The sequence below is a fragment of the Carcharhinus amblyrhynchos genome, chromosome 16 (assembly GCF_965287045.1).
Source record: "Carcharhinus amblyrhynchos chromosome 16, sCarAmb.v2.hapA, whole genome shotgun sequence".
Classification (NCBI taxonomy): domain Eukaryota; kingdom Metazoa; phylum Chordata; class Chondrichthyes; order Carcharhiniformes; family Carcharhinidae; genus Carcharhinus; species Carcharhinus amblyrhynchos.
The window spans coordinates 55014015-55026495 of NC_137339.1; the positions used below are offsets into that span (position 1 = coordinate 55014015).

General features: G+C 42.8%; 1 protein-coding gene across 1 annotated transcript in view; it reads right to left on the reverse strand.

The window, feature by feature from the left end:
- LOC145353734 (endothelin-3-like) overlaps positions 1-12481 on the reverse strand; it is a 39599-nt gene that overhangs the window by 8941 nt on the left and 18177 nt on the right. Inside the window, exon 3 of the mRNA XM_080204504.1 lies at positions 6203-6355. Coding sequence (XP_080060630.1) covers positions 6203-6355 — 153 coding nt within the window. The remainder of the gene's footprint in view (positions 1-6202; positions 6356-12481) is intronic.

The window sequence follows — 12481 nt, forward strand, 5'->3', positions numbered from 1 at the left end:
CCTCTAGCCTGAAGAGCTACATCTAGCTTCTTGAAGACATGCGAGAGTGATCTAACCAAAACAGCTCTAATTTCCAAATGAGCTGGAAAACAGGAGAAAATCATATTGTATTTTTGGGTGTTAAAAATGGAATCTTACTCTGTGAAAAAAAATGAAGCAAAGTTTGGTTCCTGCCAGCAGAGGAGAGACCTAAGCTCGCTGAAAGTTGGCAGATAACAGCAGAGGGTATCACTGTGCATGTTTGGATCTCCATGTGCTGATAATTACAGCAGACCCTAGCTACTGCTGACCTCTGTGGCCAATTGCCCCTCCCCTCCAACTACTGTGGGCTTCATGGCTGATTCTACTCCCCCTCCAATGTGGAGCAATCACCCTTCTCCCACACAGGCAGTCCTCCACCCCTGTTACTGCAGGGATTCATAACAGATGCCCACTCCCACCAACCCCAACATCCTGCCCCCACCCCATGCACATGGAACACACAATCACCAGTTGCAGAATGTGCAGCATATGTCCAGCCCCCACAAAAACCATTCCCGCCCTCCCCACCCCGCCAAGGTCACTGTTGCAAAGAACAAAGAAGAGGAACAGGCCCTTCGACCCTCCGAGCCCATGCTGATCATGATGACCTAACTAAACTAAAAACAACCTTCTCCTTACTCCCTTTCTTGGTCCAACCCCTTTATTCCCTCCTATTCATGTACCCATCCAGATGCCTCTTAAGTGTTGTTAATGTGCCTGCTTTCACCACCTCCTCTGGCAATGCGTTCCAATCATCCACCAATCTGCATGAAAAACTTGTCCCCGCACATCTCCCTTAAATTTTCCCCCTCTCATCTTGAACCTGTGCCCCTATGTAATTGGCACTTCCACCCTAGGAAATAGCCTTTGAATATCCTCCCCTCTTTTAATTTTATGGGCCACTATCAGGTCTCCCCTCAGCCTCCTATTTTCCACTGGAAACAAACTTCTCCTCAGTCAACATCGTCAAAACCAGGCACCATCCTGGTGAACCTTCTTTGCACTCTCTCCAAAGCTTCTACATCCTTCTGGTAGTGTGGTGTCCAGAACTGCATGCAATACTCCAAACGTGTTCTAACCAAGATTTTATATCGCTGCAACATGATTTCCCAGCTCTTGTATTCAATGCCCCGTCTGATGAAGGCAAGCATGCCATATACCTACCTAATCATCTTGGCCACTTGTATTGCCACTTGTTACCAGTCAACTCTCCCGCTTGAAGGGGGTGATTTTACCATTTTTTTCCTAAGTGCTGGGTGAACTTGAAACTGGGAGAGCCTCAGATCCGTCTTTTGGGCATGTTTTCAGGCCCCCTCATACACACTTTACAAAATTTTGAGCAAGTCTTTTACTCACTGCAGAAGCCTGTAGGCGGGGCTTAATGAGCCCAAAAGCCTGCAGAGAGAGAGATAGTGCGCATGTGCATACTTCTGATTCTGCAAATGTGCATTAGTAGTAACAGGGGTCTGACAGAAAAGGCGGTGGGCCCCCTCTCTCTCTCTTCACCCACTGATCCCTGCAGAGTGGCAGTGGACCCCTCCCCCCATTAGCCCCTCCACTCATGGTGGCACGGTGGCACAATGGTGCCACAACTCATGGTGGCACCGCTGCCTCACACAGTGCCAGGGACCTAGGTTCTATTCCTGCACTGTCTGTGTGGAGTTGCATGTTCTATCGGTGTATGCAGTGGTTTCCTCTGGGTGCCCTGGTTTCCTCCCACAGTCCAAAAAGATGTGTGGGTAAGGTGCTTGGCCATGCTAAATTATCCCTTAGTTTCCCAGGATGCATAGGTTAAAGGGACTAGCGGGGTAAATATGTGGGGTTTGGGGATAGTGTCTAGGTGGGATTGTTGTAAGTGCAGATTCAATGGGATGAATGGCCTTCATCTGCACTGTCAGGATTCTATGACTCTATGCTCTGGTTTCCACGTCTGAAAGACATGCTGATTAGGTGCATTGACCATGCTAAATTGACCCTCAGTATAGCAAACAGGCACTAGAATGTGGCAACGAGGGGATTTTCACAGTAACTTAATTGCAGTGTACAAGTTATTGAAGTGTACAAGTAAGCCTAGTTGTGACACTAATAAATAAACTTTAAACTTAAAATTTAAACAAAATTCACACAATTTCACTCTAAACCATAGTCAGTGTAACCAGTTCCTCACCGTAACCGATTCCTCACCGTACCCAATTCCTCGCTGTACCCGATTTCTCGGTGTAACCAATTCCTCAACGTACCTGATTCCTCGCTGTAACCAATTCCTCATTGTAGGTGGGAGAAGGTAGTCAAGAAGGCATACGGCATGCTTGCCTTCATCGGCTGGGGAATTGAGTTTAAAAATTGGCAAGTCATGTTGCAGCTTTATAGAACCTTAGTTAGGCTACAGTTGGAATATGGTGTTCAATTCTGGTCACCACAGTACCAGAAGGATGTGGAGGCTGTGGACAGGGTACAGAAAAGATTTATCAAGATGTTGCCTGGTATGGAGGGCATTAGCTATGAGGACAGGTTGGAGAAACTTGGTTTGTTCTCACTGGGATGATAGAGGTTGAGGGGCAACCTGATAAAAGTCTGCAAGATTCTGAAGAATTTGGACAGAATGGATAGTCAGAAACTTTTTCTCAGGGTGAAAGAGTCATTTACAAAGGGGCATAGGTTTAAGGTGTGAGGGACAAGGTTTAAAGGAGATGTACAAGGCAAGTTTTTTACACAGAAGGTAGTGGTTTCCTGGAACTCGCTGCCAGGAAGGTAGTGGGAGCAGATACAATAGTGACTTTTAAGGGATATCTGGACTATGCACGAATAGGTTGGGAATGGAGGGATGTGGTCCCCAGAAGAGCAGGAGGTTTTAGTTCAGTTGGGCAGCATGGCCGGTGCAGGTTTGGAGGGCCGAAGGGCCCATTCCTGTGCTGTAATTCTCATTGTTCTTTGTCCAAAAGCCATTGAATTAGTTGCAAGCCATTAGCTTGTAATATCAAGCAGTAATATCATAACAGAGAGATAGATTCCCTCCCACCCCACCTCACTCAGCTCGCCCTAAATTCAAGCTCATTTGAAAAATAACTTCCTGGAAATTCAGCTACAAGTAACCTCACATAACTTCATGTAACTCTGCAACTAGGTAAGAGAGCCAAAGACAGATTCACTGAAATAAAAAAAGGTCCATGGAGGACCAGAAAGATTAAAAAGAGAGAAATTGGCTAGTTCAGCAAAACAATGGTCATGGCAGGTCAGCAAGCTGAGACCTGAACAATAAGAGGATGGAGGTATAGAGTCATAGAGGTTTTCAGCATGGAAACAGGCCCTTCGGCCCAACTTGTCCATGCCACCTTTTTTTTAAACCCCCTAAGTTAATCCCAGTTGCCCGCACTTGGTCCATATCTCTCTATATCCACCTTACCCATGTAACCATCTAAATGCTTTTTAAAAGACAAAATTGTACCCACCTCTACAACTACCTCTGGCAGCTTGTTCCAGACACTGACTACCCTCTGTGTGAAAACACTGCCCCTCTGGACACTTTTGTATCTCTCCCCTCTCACCTTAAACCTATGCCGTCTAGTTTTAGACTCTCCTACTTTTGGGAAAAGGTATTGATTATCTAGCTGATCTGAACCCACCCCCCCGCCCCTCATTATTTTGTAGACATCTATAAGATCACCCCTCAGCCTCCTACACTCCAGAGAAAGAAGTCCCAGTCTATCCAGCCTTTCCTTATCACCAAACCATCAAGTCCTGGTAGCATCCCAGTAAATCTTTTCTGCACTTTTTCTAGTTTAATAATATTCTTTCTACAATAGGGTGACCAGAACTGCACATAGGCCAAGTGTGGCCTTACCAATGTCTCGTACAACTTCAACAAGATGTCCCAACTCCCGTATTCAATGTTCTGACTGATGAAACCAAGCATGCTGAATGCCTTCTTCACCACTCTGTCCACCTGTGACTCCACTTTCAAGGAGTTATGAACATGTACCCCTAGATCTCTTTGTTCTGTAAGTTTCCCCAATGCCCTTCCATTAACTGAGTAAGTCCTACCCTGGTTCAATCTACTAAAATGCATCACCTCGCATTTGTCATTCGTCAACTCACTCGCCCAATTGATCAAGATCGCATTACAATTGAAGATAACTTTCTTCACTGTCCACTATGCCACCAATCTTGGTGTCATCTGCAAACTTACCTAACAATTCCTCCTATATTCTCATCCAAATCATTAATATAAATGACAAATGGAATGTCTGTCTTCTTACCTTTAGCAAAAGTAGTCCATTCATGCTAATTGAAAGAGTTGGTAAAGTAAATCGTCTGATAGACATCCCAGATTATGGAAAAAAGATTTGACTGTGTCCTAAAACAATACCATTGTCGGGAGGTGAATAAGAAGGAGCAGGTGTCTAAAGTGGTAAGGAGACTGAGGCAGAAGGAGATTTTGATGGTTCATCAATTAAACCTCCTGCTATGCAGTTAGCTAATTCTGAGATATTCTGGCAGTTAAACAACAGACTAGAGATGGGATAACCAGGGAGTACCAGCAGCCAAACATGATGTGGATTTGGAAAAACCTTCTATAAAACAACATGATTACTGTTTAGCTCCAGAGGAACAGGCTGAGTGGATTACAACAGATTAATGCAGTAACAGACTTCAGCACAATCCCTCATCTCAAAGACTGTATAGACAGGGTTTCCAGTGCTTTGCTCCTGACTAAGATGGATTTATTGAAAGGATATTTACCTTTTTACTGGAAGTAATTTATCATTGTGAGCTAAGAAAATATCGGCTTTTGTGACACCAAATGGGCTACAGAAGCGTCGGTTGCTGCAGATTAAAACATGCTCCAGTCACTTTCCTGACACGGTGTGCTTTACCTGGACAATGTATTGATTTCAAACACAGTTGGAAAGATCACATAGTCCTTTTTAAACAATTACAGTCAGCAGGTCTCTTAATAACCCTTCCCAAGAATGAGTTTACAAAAGTGCAAATAATTTACCTACGACAAGGGCAAAATTCACTGTTCTGATTTTTCTGATAGTGGGATCTTCACATGCCTCCACCCATTAGGGATGAAACACCATTTTCAAACCAGACATTCAACTCTCTAATCTTATTTATCCCGCGCATGATGTGGATTTGGAAAAAGCTTCTATAAAACATGATTATTGTTTAATTCTAGAGGAATGTTCACAACTCAGGAAATCATCCAGAGAATATTGATTTTATGGTTCTGCTTTTTAATTTAATTGTTCACATTCCCTCAGTAAAATGTCTTTCTTAATTCCATCCACATCATTGGAACTCTGTTGTTCATAACAAATGGATCTCAAACTGCTTCTTTATTCCATTCTATACTTCTCCTTCAGTCCAAGTTCTTGTGCAGCAGCATTAAGCACCAACACTTACCTGGCAGGGACAAAGCTAGCCCATTGCACTGGGGCTCTGCTGATGCCTGTGATCATGGTTTCCCTGAGTTAGAGTAGAATAAGCAATCAGGATAGCCAATGAGGTTAAACAGAGGCTTTACTTGGTGCCAGCTTTGCAAGCGACCTGAGCCTTTTGGCTTAGATGAAGCATTAGATCAAGCCCGGGAGGGGGTCATCCTGTCAACATGGATTTTGTTGAGCCCAAGATGGGATGTATATTCTTGTTTCATCAGCTTGGATTAGTTTGACCATCATGTGGGGACTCTGATTGGACTCAATTGGCTTTTTTGATTAGGAATAACACATCAAAAGCTACAAAAAGAGCCCCTGAGCACCTTAAACCTATTCCTCATTACATCTGCTTTCCCACTGGATATACCAGTCATTATTGACCACAGCAATCATTTCAGATAGCTAGCTGGCTATCAGTGATCCCATCATTTGTCTGAGATAGTATTGTTGCACAAGTTGATTAGTCTGTGAGTGGATCCTGCCAGGAGAGATTCAGAGAGGATCCCTGTTAGGATAGATTCAGAATGGATTCCTGCCAGGAGATATTTTGAGTGGATCCCTATCAGACAGATTCAGATTGGCTCCCTATTGGAACAGATTCAGAGTGGATCCCTGCCCAGACAAACTGCAGCAGATCAGGATTTAAACTTATCTTTTAACAACAAAAATGCATTTGGCTATTCTATTTCCACCCACTTTCACAAACATTTATACTCTGGGTTCTGTCGATCTCTGTGCACCTTCTGTTATGCCTGCAGAATCGTCCACAATCTCCGTCACTCTCCTCTGTACATACACATCGAACTCTTGGTGCACCCAAAGAGCCAATTGCTTCCTTGTTGTTTGAGCGTTTATGTCTTTGCACATTCGTTAGTCCATATGGGACAATCCGTCTGGAATTAAGATAACATAGCATTAAGGATGATGAATGTATTCACTATACCAACATGCCGAACTCTAAGCAAACAACAAAATCCCCAAAATGGTTGGATCAAAGATGTAGATAGGTCACTGTACAAAAGGTTTTAAACCTGTCTTCAAATAACTCTATCTCTATTCTCTTCCCTTCACTCCTCCTCCTGTCCAGCTCCTCCCTGTCCCCCTTTTGCTCTCCTCCTGTTCCTCTTCATTCACCATCTACCCTCCTTCCCTCTCCCTCTTCTCATTGTGTTTCCTACCCATCCCTGTATTGCGATCACAGCTGCTGTTAATATTGAACAAATCAGATCCCAGAGTGAAACCTGGCTTGATAGATCTGAACTTTGTTTTAGAATTTAGAAACATAGAAACATAGAACATTACAACTCAGTACCCTATCATTCTGGTGTGCTCCATGTGCCTATCCAAAAACCGCTTGAAAGTTCCTAAAGTGTCCGACTCCACTATCACAGCAGGCAGTCTATTCCACACCCCATCCACTCTCTGAGTGAAGAATCTACCTCGGACATCCTTCCTATGTCTCCCACAATGAACATTACAGTTATGCCCCCTAGTAACAGCTACATCCACCCAAGGAAATAGCCTCTGCACGTCTACTCTATCTGTCCCCCTCATCATCTTATAAACCTCTACTAAGTCGCCTCTCATCCTCCTCCTCTGTAAAGAAAAAAGCCCCAGCTCCTTCAACCTTTCCTCATAAGACCTACTCTCCAAACCAGGTAAATCTCCTCTTCACTCTCTCCAATGCTTCCACATCCTTCTTATAGAGATGTGGCCAGAACTGAACACAATATTCCAAATGTGGTCTCACCAAGGTCCGGTATAGTTGCAGCATCACCCCATGGCTCTTAAACTCAAAGCCCCTGTTAATAAACGCTAACACACTATAAACTGTTTTCACGGCTCTATCCACTTGAGTGGCAACCTTCAGAGATCTGTGGATATGAACATCAAGATCTATCTGCTCCTCCACATTCCTCAGAATCCTGCTGTTGACCCTGTAATCAGCAACCAAAATGAATCACCTCATTCTTATCAGTGATAAACTCCATCTGCCACTTTTCTGCCCAGCTCTGCATCCTATCAGCATCTCTTTGCAACCTGCAAGAGCCCTCCACCTCATCAACTACTCCACCAATCTTCGTGTCGTCAGCAAATTTACTAACCCACCTTTCAGCCCCCTAATTCTGAGGAATTTATGGAGGAATGTTACTGAACAAATTCACAGGATTCTGCTGATAAAATATTCATGAAGATATAAAAATGAACAACATGACTCCAGCAAAAAAGGGTGGCACGATCTCAATGCAAACACAAAAAGATGGTTCAATTTCTCAATATTTGTTTACTCATCAATATATTTACAGACACATAAATCCAATGAAGAGTTACCACTAGCTTGACACAAAGCCTCCTTGCTTGTGATTGGCACATGTAGGTTTTGCTCCTGGTCAGTTCTCCAGCAATCATTTGATGCTTCACACCCAACTCATCTCTCCCTGAGACACCCAAGATCATAAATACTCATTACTGATTCAAATACTGAACAAGCACGTGTCCCTTAAATTTAGCCTCCCAATATGTTAACAAATGCAAAATACTGCAGATGTTGGAATCTGAAACAAAAACAGAAAAATTTAGGAAAATCTCAACTGGTTAGACAGCATCTGTGGAGAGAGAATAGAGCCAACATTTCGATGAGCTGGATTTCTGACAAAGGATCATCTGCATCTCTCCATAGATGTTGTCAGACCTGCTGAGATTTTCCAGCATTTTTCATCCCAATGAAAAATTCTTCCTCGGAGAATTGAAAATCCTGGTTTTCATTCTCTGATACACATCATGGAGGTGATCTTCCATTCTCATCTCACCAATCTAAGGACAGGGCGAGCACGTCAGGTTGCGAGACAGCCAGAAAATCAGGTTCGCCTCTTGTAATTTTACTGGCACCGGATATCTGGGGAGATTAGCCTTGTGCCGAAAATAGATGTTAAATATTACAAGTGAGCCTGGAATACTATCGTTTGGGCTCACTTACCCTTACAGCCTCACTGGTGAAGGTTCTCACCGTGAAGGATTGAGTCATGATAGCTGCGTCGGTATGATTGGAGGCCATTGAGATATCTCCCCTACTGGGAGGGGGTGGAGCCTGAAGGGTGCAGGGCATAAGGTGAAGGTGGCTGGTGGGGGGAACGCTGCACTCTCTGCCAATAGGATTGGGGGAGGTTAAGGCTTCATATTCTGCAATCGGTGATTGGTAAGTCCATGCAGGGTGTGGTGGGGGGGGATGGGCGGGATTGGCCCGTGCATGGGGAGAGAGCAATTGGCCTATGCGGAGCAAGTATGGTCGAACAGCCCGTGTGGGAGGTGTGTGGGAAATCAGCTGGTCCATGCATATGTGGGGGGCAAAAATCAGCCATGGAGACCAGTGGTGATGACTGACAGATAGAAACATAGAAAGATAGAAGACAGAAGCAGAAGTAGGCCATTCAGCGGTTTGAGCCATCATTTTGATGATGACTGATCATCAAATTCAATATTCTGATCTCTCCTTCCCCCCCATATCTGTGTCCCCTATTTCTTGAACTTTCCACCAAGGGAAACAATTTCATCTGGTCCACTCTATCTCTTCCCCTCATAATTTTGTACACCTCAATCAAGTCACCCATCAGCTTACTTTCTTACAGAGAAAATAGCCCCAACCTATCCAATAGTTCCTCATAGCTACACTTTTCCAGCCCTGACAACATTCTTGTAAATCTACTCTGCACTCTCTCCAGAACAATTTCTCCTTCCTGTAATATGGTGACCAGAACGGCACACAGTACTCCAGTTATGGCCTTACCAGTGTTTTATACAATTCCAAAATTATATTCTTACTTTCATATTTTATACCTCTGCTAATGCTCTTTTATATTCCTTCTTTCCAACTTGTCTACCTAAGTTGCTGCCTTTAGGGACCTGTGTACTTGTATACTAAGATCTCGCACTTCATTTACCCCTCTTATTATATTCTCATTTATTGCATATTCTTTTTTATTGTCTGACCTCCATAAATGCATTACCTCACACTCGTCTATGTTAAAATCAATCTTTCACTTTACCGCCCACTCCACCAACCCATCAATTTTGGAGATTATAGCTATCCTCTACATTATCCACCACTCAGCCAACCTATGTGTTTCCCACTTGTGTCCCCATGTTCATGTCCAAATTGTTGAGATATAACACAAACAGTAAGGGTTCCAACACTGAGCTCTGTGGAGCACCACTTGAACCAACTTTCTATTCGCAATGGCATCCATCAACATTACCTCTTGTTTCCTGTTGCTAAGCCAACTTTTTATCCAAATTGTTATATTGCTCTGTATCCCATGGGCTTTATGGTCAGTCTGCCATGAGGCATTTGTTAAAATCCATGTATACAACATGCACTGCATTACCTTCATCAATCCTTCTTGTCACTTCCTCAAAGAATTCAATCAAATTTGTGAGGTAAGACCTTCCTTAAACAGACATATGCGGACCATCCTTGACAAGTCCATACTTTTCAGTCAAAGTCTTATTGTGGTTCATTTATACTTGCTCAAAGTGATATCTATTCATACACAATAATTCATCCTCTGCAAACAAGAGGAATCTGTTCAAGTCTTATACCGAATTTGAATTATCCAGGAACCTGTGGAGCCTATTGCTTTCTTCATAGCAACAGCTTGGCCAATCAAGGTTGATTTGCTAAACAATCAACACCCTTAGTATAAATTGTTATGATTGTTTGAAATTTGGTATTCTTGCACCTGTCCTGATAACTAGAAGATGAAAACATTGGCAACATGTCTCTTGTCCCAGCAATAAAAATATTTTGCATGATAAAATGATTGTATTAAATGTTCAAAAAATGCAAAATTTTTCATTCAATGGACAGATTCTGAAGCAGAAAAGTCCAACTCTGATTCTGAGTGGGATCCTTATGACAACACTATAGCCAAAGTAACTCAGAAGAGAGGAAATTAGATGGCCCCTGGGAGAGATGGGAATGATACAAGATAGATGGGTTACATCTGAATGAAACAGAGAGAGTTCTTCATGGGGTGTTAGTGTTATAGGGGAAGGTTTAAACTAACCAGGGAGGGGTGCGGGAACCTAGGGATAATATCAGAGAAGAACATGCAATGAATAGAATACTGGGAGACATGGATAGCATTATACTGGGAACAGGAAGTTAATAGGTGTGTCGGAGTAAGGAAGTACATTATAAAGTCTAATTTAGATTATTGTACACATATGTGAACATTGGAGTGTTTATAATTACCATGTGCAGTAATTACCAAGTCAAACAATAGCTTCCACTGTGGCTACACGGAGCTCTCTGATTCCTTTGATTTTGATTTGATTTATTATTGTCACATGTATTAACATATGGTGAAAAGTATTGTTTCTTGCATGCTATACAGACAAGGCATACTGTTCATAGAGAAGGAAATAAGAGAGTACAGAATGTAATGTTACAGTCATAGCTAGGGTGCAGAGAAAGTTCAACTTAGTGCAAGGTAAGTCAATTCAAAAGTCTGATAGCAGCAGAGAAGAAGCTATTCTTGAGCTGGTTGGTATGTGGCCTCAGACTTTTGTATCTTTTTCCCAACGGAAGAAGATGGAAGAGAGAATGTTCGGGGTGGGTGGGGTCCTTAATTATTTGCTTTGCTGAGGCAGCAGGAAGTATAGACACATAGTCGGTATGGATGGGAGGCTGGTCTGTGTAACGGTTTAGGCTACATTCGCAACCTTTTGTAGTCACTTGCGGTCTTGGGCAGAGCAGGAGCCATACCAAATTGTTTATGGTGCATCTATAAAAGTTGCTGAAGTTTGTCAGGGGGCAAACTTCAATGATGTGAGTCATTGATTGAGGTGCAGTGCAGCTGAAGTCCAGGTTCTTGCAAGGCCCCATTTGTGACGATTTGCTGCACAAAGTCTTTGACCAGTGCTGAAATGGTTGAGGAATGGGCAATGGGAACTATGATAAGAAAGTGTTTTTTAATAGTGGTGTGTTGGTTCCATTCCTCTGGCCATACAGTAACTGCTGTTATTCCTTGGCACAATGATCTTAGCCATACAGGTTGCCATGATTGAAGGTGAACAGCAGATGGATTAGTATAGCGATGGCTTAGGTTGATGTAAATCATCTAGGAGCTTTCTTGTTGCAATCTCCCTAAGTATGTGAGGGAACAGGATGTTGTTCAGACTGTGAGTCAGGGGAGTTGAGTTGATCAGCGGGTATCCAAGATTATACACATTGTTGTGTTGAGCTGGGTACCTACAAGACTGGAATGGGATGATTGTATCATACTGGTGCACAATATTCTGCAGTCAAGTAGATGATGACAAGAGCTGAGGTCCTTAAGGTTTGAACATCAGCACTGCATGAAGAACCAGCCAGTTTGTTGAGATTATTTTGTATTTTGACTTTTGCCACTATCTTGTTTAGTTGTTTTTCGTATATCGGTATTCGAGCAAGGGTAATACCAAGATAGACAGAATGTTGTCTGTTGAGTTCCTGCTTGGCACTGGCACTGGGGAGGTCAAATCTACTTATTGTTTTGTTGCTGATGGGTTGAAGGCATCATGTCTTACAGTAGTTTGTAGATTTCTATATTTTTTTTAGTGTTGGCAATAGTTTAGAAAATGTCAAGCCTGAGAGATATTGAAAGCATACGTCAATTATTGAGACAGGATTGGAGGCAGATGGTTGATATAGGAATTAAAAATGGTTAGAGTTACAACAGATCCTTTGGAAGCCCAATGGACTGATTCTTCCAGGCGTTTGTCTCATCACCCACATGCAGCCTGTACTGTCTATCTTGGAGTAATAGTTTGATGGAATCAGAAATCCACAGAGGGATGACTTCTGAGATCGTGACAACAAGACCAGTGTGCCAGACCATGTAATATACTGCAGTAATATTGAAGTTAATTTCACAGCCATTTTCAATGAAAGTGGTTAAGAAAAGCACTGATGCACAGTATTCTGCAGTCCAGTAGATGATGGCATATGCAGCACCTTAGCCAAAAGCTAGCTTATTCAG